The sequence below is a fragment of the Chenopodium quinoa genome, unplaced genomic scaffold (assembly GCF_001683475.1).
Source record: "Chenopodium quinoa cultivar QQ74 unplaced genomic scaffold, ASM168347v1, whole genome shotgun sequence".
Taxonomy (NCBI): Eukaryota; Viridiplantae; Streptophyta; class Magnoliopsida; order Caryophyllales; family Amaranthaceae; genus Chenopodium; species Chenopodium quinoa.
Window position 1 is genome coordinate 1593811 of NW_018744466.1, and position 20787 is coordinate 1614597.

Here is a 20787-nt window from a genome sequence, read left to right on the forward strand (position 1 = left end):
GAAGAGTATCACCGAAGACCAACTCCTGTCGATCTTTTACTTTTACTATGCCTGTGCGTCGGTGCTTTTGCTGCTTGTGAACCAGTATGTCGGTGCCTTTGAATTGTGAACCAGTATGTCGGTGCTTATAAATCATGAACCAGTATGTCGGTGCCTTTTGTGTTGTGAACCATTACGTCGGTGCCTTTCGTTTATGTATGAACCATTATGTCGGTGCCTGAGCCAATGTATGAACCATTATGTCGGTGTCTAAGCCAATGTTTAGGCGCTTTAAGCTAAGTGAGACGATCATTCATCAGGCCGATCGCTTAATGCGATTGTAACCAAGCCGATTACTAAATCATGTCAAATTTCTTATAGGGGCTAATTGGCGTACCAAGGAACCCAAAATTGTTGTAAGAGGTCGAAATAACCGTTCTGAGTGGCTGAGCGTTCTGTCGCCGCTGAAACGTTGTTGGCGCCACGATTTATCTTTGTCGCCGGTCGCTGGATTCTAACGCCAGGCGCTGAAAGAAGCCAAAGCTGTCATTTAGCTCCAGAGTCGGGAATTCCGTATATATTCCCTTTTCTTCCTCATTTCACCGCTGTTGATGCTCTGCTCGAAATTTCACCGCGGAACTTCGCTTCACTCGTTCTTGCTCGTTTCTCAACCAAATTTGCTCAAATTTGTTGAAAATCAAAGCTTTATTCATCTACTTTTCCGATCTATGTAAGTTTTCTTCACACTCACCCCGGTTTTTGATGAATTTGGCATTCTTGTTCACAAATTTAGAAAAATTCAAACCTTAAATTGCTTAATTCATTTTGTTTGTCAAATTTTATGCCATGAAACTGCTTGATTATGTTTGTATATTTCCTTGGGGGTGTTTTGAGACTTGTTTGACTCAATTTGGTGAAGAAACGAATAAATCACCATTGTTGGACCCCTTGAGGTCGGGAAGACAATGTGGCTTGTTCTTGATGTTTTTGTTAGCAATTCTTGTCCATTTTGTCACAATAATTATCATAGTATTGCAAGAAATTGTTTGGATGCTTGAAAATGCCGTATATGCTCAAATTGAAATTGTGCTCTGTTTTAGTACTACTTTGTTTTTTTTTTTGCAAACATTGCATCATGCGGCTAGGCGATCCTTAGATACTATAGAACCTTAATTTATGTTGATTTTTCACAATGTAGTATAGCTAGACAGCGAGGTTCGGGTTCACGGTCCCGAGACACACGAAGGGAGCATGAGCCCGTAGAGGAGGACGCTGACCCATCCACTTCTCTCGGTCCCCTCCCTAAGTGGGATGAGCGGACTTTGTACTTCTCCCCCGACCACTACATTTCTGAGAGGGTGCGTCGTGGGATTACGCTGGTAGGACACGTTGCCATGGCTCGGGAAACGATACTCTGGGCAATCTGTATAGGATTTTCATCAACATCGACGGAGAGTTGAGACTTCTCTGGGAGTCTTGTGGGTTGACTGCCCTGTTCGAGGTCGTGGAGGCCATGATTTCTTCTGACGGGGATCACCGCGTGGGGCGCCCTGGTGGATTTTTTCTGGGACACCACCAACACTTTCCACTTTCCTTGGTGTAGACACCCATTTGTGTCTCCCCAAAACCAAACCCGGTGATGAGTACCTTTCGCGTCGAATCATAATCGAATGAAGTGAAAGTGTGGAAAGTCTAGTGTTGCAAATAGTTTTAATTTCTCTTATTTTTTCTCTGTTTTTGAAAACCTATTTTAATAAAACAGTCAATCCAGTTTGGTTTGGTCCATAGTATGGATCCAATAATGGTGTATTTGGATGGGGCTTGAAAAGAGCTTTTCAACGATATATTATAAGCCCAATTCCAATGAATAATGAGGAAGTTATGGCCAAATTACTAAACTAGGCCCGGTTTTGTACTTATATGCGGCCCAATGATCTAGAAGAGGGCCTAATATGGATTTATCATTCCTAATGCAATAAGAATTGATTTTAGTCTTCTAGATTATTCTAGAAGGTTCTTTTCATTTTTAATTCAATTAGCATTGATAAATTGACTTTTTTTAACTTTTTGGAGTTTTAATCAGAATAAAAGAGTGTTTTTAAGGAAAATATTGTTATTTTGATTCCTAATGTCATGTTAGGGTGTTTTGATCTTCCTAGTATCATGTTTAGGATAACAACTAAAAATTCCTAATATCAAATATGATTAAAAGTATGATGCTTCCTATTTTCTCTTCTAATATTCATGTTAGTATCATGCTAGGGTTTGTTATTAATCTTCTTAGTATCATGCCTAGGATCTTGCTATTATTATGCTTTAACATGATTATTTTATGATGAGATTATAATTGTTATTTTAATTAATAATTGTTATGATTATTATTATGTTGCTTGATATTTATTGTTATTGCTTGATCACGCCTTTTATGCATGTTTAAAGGGAATTTGTACTTGTAATCACGCTTAGTAAGATAATTAATAATCTTGTTTAGGATTAATTTGATTATAATTCAAGTGATCGCCAATAATAGATTTATTTGTGCATTAATATTCAACCAACATAGATAAACAGGTTTAGGGGTAATCCTATTGATTGCATGTTAGTCAGAAAGCGCACATGAATATGATCAGAATAAAGTAGAGGCATGTTATTAGGGCAGGTTCAATCTCTTGTAGGTTGGATTTGTACCTTCATCCCCGAACTACCAGTCATGGTTCCAGACCTATTGGAGTTGACGATCTCTTGGATCGTTAAGGGGTGTAACCTTCACCTCGTGAACGGTGTACAAGTTCCTAAAACTTGTTGGCTAATCTTTTGCTCTATCTTCTTTCCCTTTGGATGCCACCATACTTTAGTGTATGTTCACAGTGGGGTTCAAGCTAGGGATAATTCTTGAAATATTCCCTACACTTGGGGTGAGATGATGGTCACCCCAACCGACTTTAGTCTCATCACGAGACTGGAGTTCAGCTCTACTTCATTACCGTTCAACAACAACATCAGCGTCTACTCTCCTGAGGTTGATGAGCTGCTAGGTCCGATCGCTGTTCGGGCCCGTGCTGAGGTGGAGTCATCTCAGTTCAGCGCCAAGGGTATTCGCCGGTCGACTCTGGCGGCAGCTTTCGAGGATAATGCGACCACCTGAGAGCAGCGGGTGCGCATCTTTGCGCTTATCTTGCTGTCAGGGACGTTTTCCTCTGACAAGGGTAGTAGAGTGCTGCTTTACTACCTTCCTGCAGTCCGTAATCTTCACATGATCGGGACTTACGACTGGGCCAGCTTGGCCTATGCTGATTTTGTTCAGGCGTTGCGAGACTCGTGTCGACATCGGTCCTACACGGGGAACGTCGCTCTTTCCAGATTCTGGAGAGTCGTAGAGGTATACTTTATCTCCTATAAAGTTAGCTCTAAGCTTTTTTTAGCACTTAATGATATTTTTTGTTTTTGTAGATCTGGTTCTACGAGTACTTTGCTTCACTCGCGCCGGCGAGACCGTCGCCACGCGGGTTTCCCGTGAGCGCCTGATAGGGAGGCCACCATGTTTGGGAGTCTACTGCCCATGTTGGAGAGCAGATTCTCTCGGTATGATTTTTTGCATAGTTAAACACTTTGGTATTGCTTTTGGTAGATTCTCATCTCATAAGCATTCTTTGCAGGAGCCTAATGTGCAGTACCGGCCGTGGAACGGCTTGGTTGTCCCTGGGTTAGCCGCGCAGTACACTCCTGAGCGTCGCTACTTCTTAGGGACGTATGGGGCGGTGGCATACCTGGGAGAGAGGGTTGTTATTCAGCACTCCTAGGATGTTTTCGTCGTCCCTGCTTCTCCACCGCGTAACATGTTCAATGAAGCGAGACTGCTTAGCATGTCGAAGAGGGCTGGTACCCCTTGGCGATCTCATGCGATCCCAGGGCGGTGTTATGAGGAGGAGCTACTGCCGTTGTTAGCTCTGGCCCCTGTTTTGGTCTAAGGGGGCGGCGGTATGATTTTCATCTTTTACCTTTTGCTAAGTAGCCCCTAAGTGATATTTTACTCACTTTGGTTTGCTTTAGTCAAGCTGGGACTACTGAGTTCGTGCCCCCCCCCCGCCCCGTATGTCCATCCATTACCAGGGGACATACGGGCCTATCGAGATCAACCTAGTCATGATATGATAATAGGAAATAATTTTTAAAGATCATACTCTCCATGCACTCAAACCATTGATCAAATAATATTTACTATTAATGGTAATTATGTTCCTATACATAAAATAACAAAGGCTTATACTCATCAGACAATGGAATTTACGTGAAGCCAGCGTGGTGATAAGGTTACTCCTACACAACGAGAGGTTGCACTTAGAATTTCTGAGTGTGATTCATCATTAAAGATAACATAAATAAGCATCAAGAAAAATTATGTGAAAAATTATATTCAACAAATCCTTTAGAACATTGGGGAAAGGCTAAGGCATTTGCTGAGATAACTCTAACAAATCCTAATAAGATTATTAGAGTAAGACAAATGGTTTATACCTACCAAGATATACAGGAGTTTGATGAAAAAATAAAAGAATTTCTTAATAAAAATCTAGTTAGGAATAGCAAGAGTCCTCATAATAGTCCAGCATTTATGGTAAGAAATCATGCAGAAGAAAAAAGAGGTAAAGCTAGAATAGTCATTAACTATAAGCAGTTAAATGACAATACTGTTTTTGATGACTATTACATTCCTAATAAAACCGTGTTATTTAATATAATACAAGGAGCCACATGTTTTTCTAAGATGGATTGTAAGAGTGGTTACTGGAAAATTAAAATGGAAGAAGAGAGCGTGGTATTATGAATAGATAGTAATGCCTTTTGGATTAAAAAAATGCTCCACAAATATTTCAGAGAAGAATGGATAATATTTTTAGAGAACTTAATCATTGTTGTTTGGTCTATATAGATGACATTCTAATATTCTCAAAAGATTTAGAACAACATAAGAATGATCTTAAAGCAATAACTAAAAAATGTGCAGAGCATGGTATAATCCTTGGAAAGGATAAATATGTTTATGCTAAACAAGAAATTGAGTTTCAAGGATTAGAAATTAAAGCATGACAAATAATATTACAAAAGGATATTTTAAAAAAGATTGAAAAATTCCTAGATAAAATTGAAGATATAAAACAACTAGAAAGATTTCTAGGATGTTTGACCTGTGCTTTTGATTTCATAGAAAATCTTGCTTTATTAAGAAAATCATTACAGCAAAAACTCAAGAAATAAATAACTTGGAACTAGAAGGAAAGTAATTCCAAAATTGTTCAAGATTTAAAAGCTATATGTAAAGGTCTTCCTGTACTAACACTACCTACTAGTGAAGATGATTTAATCCTTGAAATAGATGCTAGTAATGAGCACTGGAGTGCTGTGTTAAAAATCAGAGAAGGAGAAAGACTTTGCAGATATAGCAGTGGAAATTTTAATAAAGTTGAGTTAAATTATGCTACAATGCTAAAGGAAATCCTTGCAGTTATTATAGGGATCGAGAAGTTCTTAACCTTATTAGCCCCTAAACAATTCTTAATGAGAACGGATTGCAAAGGCATACTCGATTTTGTTAAAAAAGAATTTGTTTAATATGCAAGCGCAAGGAAGACTCCTGCGTTGGCAATTATGGTTTAACCAATTTTTTTATACTGTTGAACACATACAAGGATCGAAGAATTATTTAGCCGATAGTCTAACCATAGAATTGGCTAATGACAAAGAAATACAAGACATCAAAAAAACCTCCTGCCCATCAACTAGAAAACATGGAGGCAGAGAGAAAAACTCTTATTGAAGAAACTGATAAAGCAACGGAGCGGGTTTCACCCTCCACTTAGGCCTTGATAAAGGCCATGATTGCTTCATTAAAAAGAAGATCTCGAGATGGTTTAATTAAAAGTTGTCATGTAGCAGTTCGAAGGTTCCTAATGTACGAAGTGATTGTCATTATCCTAAGACTCATTCATGATATTTAGGATATCATACTAAATAAAATAAAAGATAACAATTTTAGGTTTTGGTATGATATAGTTGTATCAAGGTCATACAAGATGTATGATGTCTATGATATATGGGGAAGTAGAATAATATTCAACACCAATTCCAGAGTGGGTACTGTGTCAATTCATCCACATTCACTGGAATGGAGGGCACCATATGTAGCAGAGCACTACAGAGCTTAGGATTATGAGATGGCTCATAGTATTGTACTAAGTGCAAAGTGCAAACATTGAAATGGTTGAAGGAAAAGTTAACTCTCCACATTTCCTGATCATGTTTAGAGACGTTCATCATCACAAACTTAAAGATCCAATCTGTATCCAGCAGAGACAAGTAAAAGATCCTACGGAGGCAAGAGCTTATGGGTTTTTCTATATTGTTCAGTATCTTAACTAGTTTATAGCGTTAAAAGAAGAACCACCGGTCATAATACATGTGGGAAATACTACTATAGTAGCACCAAAATTGTTAAGAAATTATTTAGAAGGAGTATTACATGGTGAATTGACATGGTCAAGTCGTAATCACCCAATAAAAAATAATACCTAAATCCACTAACTATGTAGATAGGGAATAAGGGTCGAACCACAGGGAAACGAGTTAAATTATTCCTAATTAATATAAATTATCAAGTAACCAAATTTTTATTATAAAAGGTAACTAAACTACTAAGAGTAAGGGTAGGAAGAAATTAAAGTAGGTGGGAATTCAATGAAATAAAAGCCTAGGGCATAGGTTCACCAATAAAAATATTTCAGGGTAAAACATAACAATCAATCATCAATGCATCAATTAATCAGATCATAAAGGGTTTTCGCTACGTGTTACAATCACAGAGTTAATTTACCGGTATTAAATCTCATCTCTCGAATCTCGACTTAACCATTTATAAATTAGTCTGCCTATTGAAACTAAGCCTAAACATCAATTTTCATCTCTCGAATCTTGAATTAATATTGCTAAACTCATACAATTAAACCAGGCCTAATCTAATTGCATAGCATTAAATCAATCACTAGGAAAATAATTAAGCATTGACAATCAACAATCATAAATTACCCCTTCATATTATTTATTGGATCCCCATAAACCCTAGAAATAAAACTACTCACACATAATTAAATCTAAACTAAATAAAGCAATTAAACAAGTCATAAGAGAATAAAGGAATATAATTGCTGAAATTAATAAAGAAAAAATTGTTACCAAAATCAATAGAACTCCAAAGTTGAGTCAAGAACAAGAGTAAAGGTTGAGAGAAATCTAGAGAGAGAAAATAATCTAAGTAGAGAGAGAAAGTCTAAGAAAAGAAGTAAACAAAAATCAAGTACTAAATCGTACTTAAAAAAACTCTAAAACATTCCTAATTAGAAACTAAGAATTCGGCAAATCAGATGTTCCAAAAACACGCGCCTGATCAGGCCCGCCTTTTTCTTCGCACCCTCTTCAAAGCAGTTGCGCCCGATCGAGCTAATTCTCACCCAATCGGGCGCGCCTTGCTAGCAGCACATAGTTGTGCGCCCGCCCGATCGGGCGTATGCTTGCCCGATCGGGCCCGATACCACCTCGAGACTTGGACTTCGATTGGGCTTTGATTCTTCAGCCCAATCCGGATTTCCTCTTCGAGTCTTGAATACTTGGTCCAAATGCCCCGGTATCGCGTATACCGAGCCCTTAATCACTGGCTTGATGACTCTAATCGGCCTTGGGCTTCAAAAACAGTCGTGCCCCTCCAATGTCCGTAGTTGCTCCATGAAAACCCGAGAAAATGCTCCAAAAATGCAATTTCCTACAAAACTCAAGCAAAACTACAAAAACACTAGAAAACACCAATCAGTAATAAAAGTGGCTCTAAAGAGTCAAAAACACTACTAATTATGACCAAGGGATGGGGGTAAAATATTGTATAAATTAGACACATCATGAATCAGTGTATGATTATCTCGAACAAGTTGAAGCTGGGAGATATTTATCCTTAGAGGGAAAAAAGATCACTTATTAGAGATCTTTATTGCATGGGATGAACCCTATGCTGCTAAATGTGTAATGGATCTAGGTATAGAAGAAGACAACCAAATATATGTCCATTATGAAGACAATAAGGACAACAAAGGTGGTCTACAAGATATGATAGAGTCCTGAGCCCACACCAGCAATTATGTATTCTACTTTTATTGTTGTAGCACATTTATTTGTGTTAAAGAATCTTTATAAAAGTAGTGAACGATATTCACTTGCTGAGTCATAGTTTTTTGTAAGCCAAGAAAGTGTCGGTGACCTTTGTGAGTCTTCCCCTATATAAAGGGCATTAGGCAAAGAAGTGAAGGAAGAGTTGGAAGAGTTAGCTAGATAATTCCTCTGAAAGCATTAGAGAGTCCTCTAGAGAAAAGTACTCACCTTAAGAGATAGATTGGTTCTCCATATTTCTTAAAGTAAAGAAAACTCTAGTTCAGCTTATGTTTGTGTAAGCTTTCAGTTTGTGTGTTTATTGTAATATATGAGTGTTGTAAACTTTTCAAATTAAATAAAAGTTTCGTTCAACGTTATCCCCTTGAACCTTATATATCAAATGAGTTATTTTTCTGTTTAAAAAGTTCCGTCAAATAAACACATTAAGGATTGTTTAATTAGAGATTACGGTCTAAGGTAGAAAACGAATTAGATCTGTGCTGAGCCTGATTTAAGGAAGACAGGGTTGGGGTTAGCTACCTTGGTAAAGCCAGAAGCTTAGAACGCCGGAGGTTCCATTGTCGACTATGTTCAGGTTTTGGTCAAAACTCTCTAGTTAAAGAATTTTTATTACAAAGCATAGTGGGCTTTTAAACTGTTTAAATAATTCATTTTGATGTATAAGTAGTAAAGTTGTGATAACTAGTACCGTTAAAAGTCATTAATAAAGAAACAAGTGAACATTAATTAATATTAATTTATAAATAGCATGATTTAGAAGTTCGTCAAAAAGAAATACCAATTAGAAGTTCGTTGGTATCAAAAAGAAATACCAATTAGAAGTATGTTTGTATCAAAAGGAAATACCAATTAGAAGATCGTTTGTATCAAAAGGAAATACCAATTAGAAGTTCGTTTGTATCAAAAGGAAATACCAATTAGAAGTTCGTTGATACCAAAACAACTAGGCTTGACTTGGTTGTTGTTGGTATACCTTCGACATTAATAACTATACCAAACAAAAAAGACAAAAAAGTTCGTTGAATACCTCCAAAAAGGTTGGTGAGCAGAGACCAAGAAAACCCTCTATATGTAGCCCTAAGGGCTATATATAAGCATTAAATATACTCTTAAAATTGTATAAAATTAGGAATTCATGACAAAAACACGCGTAAATCAGTATAATTAGTGTTTATATTTTCATGATTTCTTAACTATTTACAATTTTAAAGTGTAAATTTAATGCTTATATGTAGCCCTAAGAGCATTAACACTCGTGGTATAATTTTATACCACGGTGTAAAAACTCATCAAAAACTTGCAATTTTTCACTACATTGGTGGTATAAAAGTATACCATTTGATGGTATATACCATCTCATGGTAAACATTTGCTTCGATCCCCGTGAAACATGAACCAACCAGGTCACGCCATGTGGCCTGGTTATTATGTATCTTTTTTTTTTTCAATTGCATTTTAAGAAAAAATTATAAAGTTAAACATCCATAAACACATAAACACCCATATTGGCATAGTTTTATATATTTTTTCGTACGTGAATTGCTTATTTTATTTAATTAACTTTACAAACATTAATTAGTTATTTCCAATAATAAAATGAAATATAATTATAATTAAATTAAATGTATTATTAATAAAAATAGGAGAGAGAAAGTGTAGTGGTGGACTCTTTTTATACCATGGGTGCAATTATTTTTGAAAAAAGTATATTGTAGTGTGGTATAGATGATGTAGAGGAGTGAGAAAGTGGTAGAGAGAGAGGGACGGTATAAATTTTTATACCATGAGTGATGATGGTCTAAGGGCTATGTATAGCATTTTCCTTTATTAAAACCTATTCAAAACATATATGGAAAATATAGGGGAAAAATCTGTTTAAGCGGCATGATATTCATGTGACAAATTGGAACTCATATAAGCACTAAATACTTCGTATATCACTAGTGCACTCAACGTCTCAATACAAAAGAAATTACTTTCTAGAAGGGAGTTCAAATCTAGGTCAAAATTGTCAAAACCTTAGAAACAATGTTCCACAACCCCATATAGCTCACATTTTACCCTTAACGCCACTCCTACTCGAGCCTTTCATAGAGCCCTTGCCCTTGCCCTTACCTTTCACGGAGCCCTTGCCTGCTCCCTTGCCCTTGCCTGAACCTTTCTTACTTTGCTTGTTCATTCCCTGCTGTCTTGCATCGCTCTTCATCCTCCTATCCACAAGAAGTTTTCCTTTCCCTGCCCTAACCTGGACCCCCTTTTTAGCCACAACTAATTCCTTCTTAGGCTTTCTGGGTGTCACTGCTTTCTTGTAGAGTTGATTAATCATCCGTGACTTTGAACGATCAGGAAGATCATTCTGGTCGGCGATAGTGTTAGCCTTCTTTCGTACCTTCTCCATGGTCCTCATTACAGCCCTCTTTTTTCTAGCTTTGGCTTCTGCAACCTTCTTAGCAGGACGTGCATTGATCTCTTTGAATCGAGCCTTTTCAGCATCTATCTCCTCCTTGGTGACAGGTTTCAATGGTTGGTTATGCCTCTTTTCATCTTCAGCAAACCAGCTAGGCAAGCCTTGATCGTCAAATGTACGTTTGTTGTAACCATCATCCAAAATCTCGTCTCTTTTTCTCTTCCTAAGCATCTTCTTTGCAGCAGCCAACACCTCACACTTTGTGTCAGTATCATAGTCCTCAGATTCATCATCTGAGCTACTGCTTGAATCAGTAACAGGAGCCGGAACAACCTCTAAATCTTGTATCTTTGCAGCCCTATTTTTTGGTGCTTCTGAGCCCAAAGAATGAGGCTTTGACCCATCTTTAGCTTTGTTTCTGAGGGCAATTTTCTTCTTTTGTACAGCTATCTGCAACTCATCCTCATCACTACTATCCTTGCCTAGATCTCCCCCCTCTACAGCTTCAGTGAAAATGTCTTGACTATACCACCTGTTTTTGATTTCCTCTTGGGTTAGTTCTCTATCTTCATCAATAGGAACCACAAGAGGATTCGCTTCCTTATCAACCTGACCATTGTCAGAATCGTCATCTGGCTGATCTACGTCATTATTATCATCATCACTACCCTGCACAAACAATTGTACAGATATCTTAGGTCAATCAGGTATTAAATGAACTCACACAAGCCAAGCAACAAAATTTTGGTATCAACTGCAAAAAGGAACATCGCAGAAAGCACCCCTCGTTCACCACCTAATACAGATAAATTATGTTGCCAAAAAATGAACTAATGATTTGCAGAAAAGGAACATCAGAAGATAGTTTTAACAGTCACAGCATTTCAAGGAAGCTATAACAAACTACATTGACGATAAAAACAAGCGGAAAGCCCGTCAGTTCCAATTCCGATAGAAGATCCTTACCACAGTGAGCATGTCAGAGTATGCTTCCTTTGCACGATTCCTCTGCTTTGTGCTTCCATCATTTTTGGCCAAGAAACGTTCATAGGCTTCATCAAGAACCTTATCTAGTTGTTCATCATACCTGGGACAATCATAGGAGTACAACTTAGTGAGGTAGTAACAAGATTGCATACTCCCCCCGTTTTTTTTTTAGACATACCCACAACTACTTTTTAAGTAATTTTTCTCCTCACATTAATTATTTTATGAGTTATTAACACCCAATTACCTTACGTATTATTATATTAAAGGCAATTAAATTGCACAAAATTATGTGCCGATCAAAGTGTTACACTTGCAAAAACAAAGAGAATAACCAAATCATTACATGGGACACTATGTGACTCGGACTCTTCATTTTACCTCAAGTCCCCATGTCGGACCCTGGACACAGGGACATGGGTATGACACTTGACACTTCATTTTAGTTCAAAATCATAGAAATTTTTCACAAAATAGCCGAGTCGGACACTTGGACTCGTACCCGTGTCAGACATAGGTACCCGAGTCTGAGTAACATAGCATGGGAGCACCAAAAGCCATTCAGAAATAAACTAAAAAAAGGACCAACCTTGAACGCTCCTCATCAGAATCCAAGTCACTAGATTCACTATCCTCATCAGCTTCATTGTCTGCATCATCATCACTACCAGCCAATTCATCACCTTCAACATCTACTGTGGTATCAATAGTTGCTAAGTCGTCCTTACCCTGAATGAAAGCAAAAGCAAATTAAAACATAGGTAATAAAGGAGCATATAGCTCAAGGTGCAGTACAGCTATCTCAGAATTTTACAGAATTAGTTTCCCATGACCACAATGTTAGCAACTTCAATCAATTCAACTAAATACTGCTCCAACTTTAAAAGCAACAACGAGCAAAAAGAGTTGAAAAGACAAGTCCAAGATCTGAATTAACAACTTCAATCTTAAAAAAAATTGATTCTTCATTAAGTCCCTTCAATAAACCTCCCCTCTTCAGTAAAGCGTCAATGAGATTAGAGCAACAGGCAGCAAAGAGAGTTGAAAAAACAAGTCCAAAGCTCAAAGAAATAGATTCTTCATAAAGCCCCTTCAATAAATGCTGCCCCTCCCCCCTCCCCCTCCCTCTCTTCCGCATGCCAGCTTCCCGAGAAATTGAAAAGAATAAGAAACAAGTATCCAAACTACATTTTGGAATCCACAATTCAAGTAAAATAGCAGCTTATAATGACTAACCTTGATAGAAGCAAGAGAAAACAATTCATTGTCAACATAACCATCTTGTAGAGCATCTATTTGCATTCCTGTTGCTTTTCGTGCTTTATCCTGATCCAACAAACCACATCATCAGAGAAAATCTTATTACATAATACTACCTCCGTTAACGGTTATTTGCAACATTTACCAAAAAAGGGTGCTAACTATTATTTGCAACAATCTTATTTCTTTCTTGTTTTAGTAACTTTTTTTGTTAAATTGACCAAAATACCCTCACTTAAATATTATTAACACATAATACTACACATAATTACAAAACATTATAACCTTAATCTAAATTAATAATCTAACCCTTCCCACTCTAATAATCAGATTAATCTTCTCCCATTATCTTTCTCTCTCCTCTTCATCTCTCAATTCATCTTCTTCATCTCTCTTCAAATTCCAATCCATCCTTCTAGTGGGTTTTAGATCTAGTAATTTGTGGGTGGTTTGCTTGATTCGTGGTTGGAATTGGTGGCTTTTGGGTGGATTTGCAGATTTGTGGAGGTGGTTCGTGGTGATTTTCGGTGGTTCTTGGTACTCGATTTTGGGGTTTCTTGGTGGTTTTGTTTTTCTTAGATTCGTGGTGGTTTCTAGTGGTTTTGGTTCGTGGTGGTTTTGGGTTTTGGTTTGTGGTGGTTCTTCGTGGTGGTGGTCCGTTGGGATTTGGTTTATGGTGATTTTGGCTGGGTTGGGTTAGTGGTTTGGTTTAGAATCGTGGTGATTTCTGCTGGGTTGGTGGTTGGGTTTCGGTGGATTTGGTGGTGTTTTTAGGTTATGGGTTTCAGTGGTGGTTGTTTCCGGTGGTTTTGGTGGTGGTTCTGGTTTAGTGGGTTTGGTTTCGGTGGTTCTGATTTTTGTTTAATTGTTTTTATTTTTTTTGTTCAGGTTGGATTATACTTAACCACATAGCCTTATTTTTCAATAATCACGATTTAAAACTTTTGCCTTGGAGTCCGCGCAGACCCCCTTTGTTGCAAATAACTGTTAACGGAGGTAGTACATTAACTTAAAATCCATGAGCCGTCTATAGTAGAAAATCCACAAAACATCATAAAATACACAAACATAATTTCTAGACATGTAGAGACTGATTATCAAAATGTAAATTTAATGGAAGCTAAATGTGAGTGGGGATACTGAGATTTTTTTTTAAAAAAAATTTAATAAGTATATCATATAGGAGATTAGAAGTGTCAAAAGCACACCCTACTCGACCCAATCAGAAAAACATCCGATTCAGATTTAGACTCGCGTGTACATAACAATTTAGTATGACTTAACTTTCAAAATTGACCCGATCCGACCCGACCCGACCCGACCCGGCCTTATCAGACCTGATCCGATCATCCGAATTGACACCCCTATAGGAGATAGATGAGTGATATTTGTTAAATGTAAGAAAGTCAAATTTGTTTGAGAGAATACAACACAGGCACATTTAGTTGTGATGCACATATAATGTTTAAATAGGGCTGCAAACGATCTGAGTTGAACCGAGTTTAAGTCTGTTCGAACTAAGCTTGATAAGAAAAAATTCGTGTTCGAACCATCTCGAGCTTGTAAAAATCTTGTTCGAGTTGGGCTCGATAAGAATTTGGCTTGTTCGAGCTTTGTTCACGAACGTACTCGTTTGCATTTCGAGTTTAAGTTCGAGCTTGAACGGGTTTAAATCATGCTTGATAAAATAAACAAACCCTAATTTTTCATTAAAAAAATATGTTTCTTTCAAATTTTAACACATCCATGTAATTTTATATAACATGTTTATATTCTTTCCATAGAAAAAGATAATGACAGAGTTTTCATTCCTTTACATGATGAAATAATTAGTATGTATGAATCAAAGATATATAAATTGTTCGAGTTTTAATTGGGCAAGTAAAAACTAACAAATGGACTTAAACGAGCTATTCATGAACATTACCGAGTCGAACATGATGTTCGAGCTTTGTTCATCTATTTTACGAGCTTAAAATTTTTGTTTAAGCCCGTTTGTTAGCTTAACAAACAAGTTTTGACCGAGCTCGTTCGAGAGTATTTCACGAACGTATCATCTCATTTACACCCCTGTATTTAAAACAACGGATAGACCCAACATGAACAGCCAAAACGGACCACATCAACAAAACATCATTAGAGATCCTTTTCTTTTATAAGAACCAAGATCGTTAATACAAGGGACCTTTAGAAAATATAAGATATTTAACAAGGGCATTACATAGAAACAAGCCAGCAAGTAAAACCTTTTTCCCATAAAAATGCAAAGGCTTCATTCTCTTAAAACAAATAGACAGCAATTGGTAACTCCACCCCCTGTTTCATTGTGAGACCTGACTCAAGGTTACATTGCTAATCCCAATAATAAATCCTCACAAAGTTAAAAGGTCCAACAACAGTCACAACAGTGGACAAAACATTGTTTACGACACCACAGTCTTCATCAATCAAGAGCTACTAATAAAATTATGAGCATAATATCCCCTTTTTTTTTATGGATTATAAAGTATGTCCATAAGCACAGGTACTACAAGCTCAAGGCTCATATTACCGAACAGTAAAAAATAAAACAAATACCTCAAAGCACAATAAGGCAGAAAAGGCTGAAGAGCCTAGGTACAAATCTAAAGCATAAGGTGTGCCAAAAATTGAAGTGAGGTGCATATCATACAAAAAAAAAATGTTAATGTGCCCCTTGGTGCCAGAGCACTTTTTTACGCCTCTTTGAAATCTTTTGGCCTAACCCGCAAATAAGCACTAAGGCCCACGGTACAAGTCAGGTACACTTTAAATACTACCTCCGTTTCTTATTATGTACAACAAAGGAATATTTTATGTCTTACAAATAATACCCTTTTGTTGCACATAATATGTAATGGAGGTAGTACAATGATTGGGGCACAGTATTTGCCTAGTTTGCTAAACCAACAGCAAAGTATATTACATTGTTTTTACTGCATGTGACGTCTTATATAATCTAAAATATAGAACATTCCCCCTGTCAAAAAGTACTCACCATAAAATAACTTTTGGGGGGAAATTGATGCATTCTGATATGATTCATTAGGAAAATAATGGGAAAGGTTAGTGTTAATTAGTGTGTTAGGTAATGGGTTTGGGTAATTTAAGTGAGTGGGACATTTTTTTTATAAAGTAAAAATTGAATGAATAATGGTAGTTTGGTAAAGTTATGTGGGTAAAGATGTTAAATATAGAAAGGTTGCGACTAAAAAGAAATGTATCAAAATACAAAAGTTACAATTAAATTAGAATGGAGCAAGCATAAAATTTGACTTCAGCTTCGGGTGTAGGTAACAGTGTTAAGTATTAAAGATGTAGCAAAGCCATGTTTATTGGATAACCGACAAGCCCATTGCAGATAACAATATCAAAAATCTTTCAGTTGAGGATCTTTAATACCTATTTAATGCACAGCCAGAAACATGTAATTAACTTCTGATACCCGGAGGTCTGGATTAGCTAGAAAAGCTACATTATAGAATATGAAATTTACTTATCTTTGATTAAAAAAAAAAAAAAAAAAAAAAAATTACCTTAGCCCGCCTCTTTGCAAGAATTTTCTTTTCACGTTTCTTTTTTCTCTCTACATCATGTGTTAACTGCTCCATTTCATTGAGAACTTTCTCATCCTCGTTCCCATCCTCATCTCCATCCTCATCCTCCTCTTTATCCACATTCTTGTTCTCCTGATCAATGTTTACGACAGTAAAAGTGGTTTTCCCAATTGGAGAAAGAGCCTTCCGAATATTTATCCTCCATCTTTAGTAAAATTAGAACACATTTAATGAGAGAAGAAAAAGGAAAATTAATGCAAATGATCATTATAATCCAAGATGAAAACGGAACATGCAACCATAGTTGTAAAAACCAACAAAGGTTACAAATCATCTGAAAGCTTGAAATTGGGTAGGCCACTATGCCATATATGTGTTCCTCAAAACAATATTCTGTTAAAGGAGATATTAAGAACCACTATTATGTAATATAAGCCATGTTCATTCTCTGAACATCAATGTCAGGATAAACCAACAAATTTATATGCATGTTCTAGTCATATATATAAGACATGGAACTCAATTTTTTTTCATGGTCACCAAAAAAAAAAAAAAAAAATAAAAAAAAAAAAAAGAGACAACTCAAAATTAAAATAAAATGGGGATAAATAATAAATAAACTTACTTTAAAAGCTGCTTGAAATCTTGCTTCCCCAAAACACGTAGGTCTTCACATAGGGTTATAACCTGTCAAAGATTCAAAACTAATAGAGGTAAGATAATTATAGCAGGACAAATGTGAAAAAATAGATACTACAGAAAATCACCTCCTCAGTCGTCAAAGGATGCTCCTTCAAAGGCAAACTAGAATCATCACCAAAGCTGATGGATGTTACTTTGCCAAGAGTTTCAACAGGGTCATCTGATGACCACACAAATTCAGCAGCAGGGAAGACCTTTCTCACTAGGGAGACATCATCATCATACCTAAAAGTACCATTTATCAACAATCAAAAACAACCGAACAAACATGAACACAGCAGCATTTATTGCTAAGCACATCTATTTCCTTCTATAAACAAGTCCCAGTTTTTTGCAGCAGGGTAATACAAACATCATTGTTAGGAAGATTTCAGGGCAGCAGAGATGCAGAAAACATACAGATATTCTTACTCGGTAAAAACTGAACATGGAACAACATATTGGCTAACACAGTATAGATAACCTAGACATGCAGGCAAGTAATCAGATATCAGGAAATACATAGGTCTTTATCAAAGAATAAAGAATTAAAGCGTAAAACTTACCCCTCACGATTTCTCTTTTGCTTTGGTTCGAATATATCATATGCCTGTATTGAATTCAGGTCAAAATAATAAAGATTTAGGACAATTAAAAAAATGGCCACTTCCAATAACACGCAAGGAATAACTAAAGGATATGTCCTATCCAATGTCTAGTTCAAAATACCTTTGATGGTTCAATAGCTCCCTGAAATAAATGCTTGATATCTAGAAGGCGAGGGTCAATTTTTGCTGGAGCCTTGTACTTAAGACCAATAACATAAATTTCTGCAGATGTCGAACGACTGGCAACAGGTTTAGTTACCTCCACCTTTTCAAATAACTGAAAAACAATGATTCATTAAGAGAGGTTGGATTAATGAAAAGAAGGCAAATCACAATGCAATTAATCAGATAGGAGATGGAAAACTAGCTTTAGTATCCCAAATTAAAGCACAAAAAGTTCTAAGAACTGCAAAGCATATTGTTTGTGCTACAAAATATAGGTCATTATGAAATTTAGAATCGGAAACTCTGGCTCTGCCCTAAGAAACATGTTTCACAGCACATTAGAAAGAAGGTGCAGTACCTGCCTAAGACAGTAGTGCACGGCATTGTAATCCTGTGACCTGAAAACCTGAAATGACAAAGATATATGGTTAATGAGATGATTTGTCCAAAAAACCAGCTCAACTCTTGAAGTAATTATAACCGAAGAACAAACAAATGAAACTCTGATAACAGTCCATTACACATTACACATTAAGATCAACTATCAATGTTTATAAAATGCAGGGACATAAAATTTTCACACAGATTGTTAAGATCCTTGGTTCTTGGAAATCAGCAAATATTATGTCTCTAGATTGGCGATTGCGATTTCAGGAGCGCATACGACATTAAGGAACATATAGATCCCCCCAATTTTACAGTTGACTACTAAGGCTTCAAACAAATAACCAACTGAAGCAGCTGTTGGAGTACTTCCACAAACAATGAAGAAACATAATAAATTGAGCTATTCAGAAGGTCATTCCATATAAGTTTTAAAATCCGTTATTCAACTAGGCACTAATTTACAATGGGTTCCTCAAAAAATTCAATCAAAAGTCACAAGACAACAATTATGTTTTTATTGATAAACAAATACTTCCTCATCTTGCATCACATCTTTTAGTCACGTTATTTGGACAAGTGATTAGAAAAGAGGTAAACGAGCAAATTAAGCTATAAAATTCAAACCATAACTACTTTTTATCAGTAGTAAAATTATATCAATCAAAACTTAACAAAAAGTATGTTTTCTAAGCACACACTTCCTCCATTTTTATTATACTTGCAACTGGATAAGTAATTAGATATTATGTTATTTAGTTATTTATGATTTGTTAACAATAGTTAATAATATAATTTAATTGAAATTTCCTAATTAAATATGAAAATTATGCACTTTTGAAAATTGTATATTCATATTTAATCAAAAATTAATTAGGAAAACGGAGGAAGTAGTTATTTTATTTTAATATGTGTTAAAAGTTTATAATTCAATTCTTATTATAAAAACCGTGCATCACACGCGATTAACCTAGTAAACGTATAAAATTCAAGCCATAACAACTTAACAAACTATTCAAATTTTTTAGCCCGAAAATGATTTGGGGTCAGCTAACAAGATTACGGGAATTACAAAAGAAGCAAACCTTAGTAACAAAAGTACCCTTTGGAGCCAAGAACTCAGTAGCAAGCTTAACCGAATCAATAACCAAAGCATTCTGACTAGTAGCTTCCTGAGCCCAAGCACCACCAACATTAGGGGAACCATCATGAAGCACAAGATCAAACGCCTTAAACCCATTTTCAGCAAGCAGTTTCTTGATAGTCGAGCGACACTTGGGTTTGGTAATGTCTTCTTCAACGGAGATACAACCACGAATGGGGCGAATCGGAAAGAGGTCAATGCCGACAACGAGGGAACCAACAGGGACACGATTGACGGCGACTTGCATCCAACCACCTGGTGCGGCACAAAGGTCGAGGACTGAGCGAGAAGCATTAAGAAGAGAGTACTTAGCGTCGAGTTGGATTAGCTTGAAGGCTGCTCGTGATCTGTAACCTTGTTCTTTGGCTAAGTGGTAGAATTTGTCTAATCTATGCTTTCCTTTTACTTTCCCCATTGTAGCAGAGAGTCAAGGAAAAGGCAGTGGGAGGAAGAAGAAGAGAGCGAGAGAGCGAGAATTATTAGGGTTTAAGAGGGGTTCATATCACAATCAGCAAATACATCTTCGTGGAATTATAGTGACTTTCCGTATATACCCCTCACGCGTGGAAATACAGTTCTGCCCCTTTCTCTTTATTACCCCTCACGAGGGGTTCATATCTCATTACCCTTCTCCTCCTTTTCCTACGGGAAATACAAGGAGTTCGAAATACAAGTTTATGTCTCACATTAACGAAACGAAATTTTGTTAATCTAGAGACATTAATGTAAATATTGAAAAAGTGTGATGATTTATTCAACATTTTTGGTGAATTGTCAATTACTGTTTGCAACTTGTATTTACTGTTTGGTGAAAAAATTACACATATACCCCTCAACTAGTACATGAAAAGACGCAAGTATCCCTCTATAAATACTTGAAAAAACGATTATAAATTTATTTGGGGAATTAACTGGACACAGCTCCTTTTCCACTACCCCACACTCGAATTCCCGCTTTTTTCAATGTCGCCTTCAAGGTTCTCTTCTTCTTGATTGTTTCTAATTTGCTCTCGTATTTTGTATTTTATTCTTAGATTATTGTTAATTAAAATGACACTAAATAAGCCTATTGTGATGGATGAAATTGTGAATTTGTTCATGAGCTTGTGATTTCGTTCAAGATTTTCTCCCTTCTAAAAACCACATACTATTCCGACTGTGCTCCGAAACTCGAGTCTTGGGATCCGTAAAGGTTTATCGGCCAATTAGGTATATGTACGGTCAATTCAAATTAGGTAACCCGGGGTATTATCCGGGGATACCTGCTCCAATGGTAAAGTCAGCAATTTGATGAGAAAAATAAGAGTAGAGATAAGAAAGTGTTCAATTTTGAACACTTTCTTAAGAGGAGGATATCACGAGAAATGTTCTTCCACTACCCGGGAG

The 20787-nt window shown here is 36.5% G+C and overlaps 1 protein-coding gene across 1 annotated transcript; it reads right to left on the minus strand.

Annotated features, from left to right (window-relative positions):
- Nucleotides 1–10086: 10086 nt before the first annotated feature.
- LOC110697510 (adoMet-dependent rRNA methyltransferase spb1-like) lies at nucleotides 10087–19899 on the minus strand. The gene is made up of 11 exons (XM_021874870.1): nucleotides 19343–19899; nucleotides 18232–18279; nucleotides 17830–17985; nucleotides 17667–17710; nucleotides 17187–17346; nucleotides 17045–17106; nucleotides 16399–16624; nucleotides 12821–12910; nucleotides 12174–12313; nucleotides 11564–11684; nucleotides 10087–11266 (listed from the first exon to the last, which is right to left on the minus strand). The coding sequence occupies exons 1-11, from the start codon at nucleotides 19814–19816 to the stop codon at nucleotides 10241–10243; spliced, it is 2547 nt and encodes an 848-aa protein (XP_021730562.1). The 5' UTR covers nucleotides 19817–19899; the 3' UTR covers nucleotides 10087–10240.
- Between the last annotated feature and the right edge of the window lie 888 nt (nucleotides 19900–20787).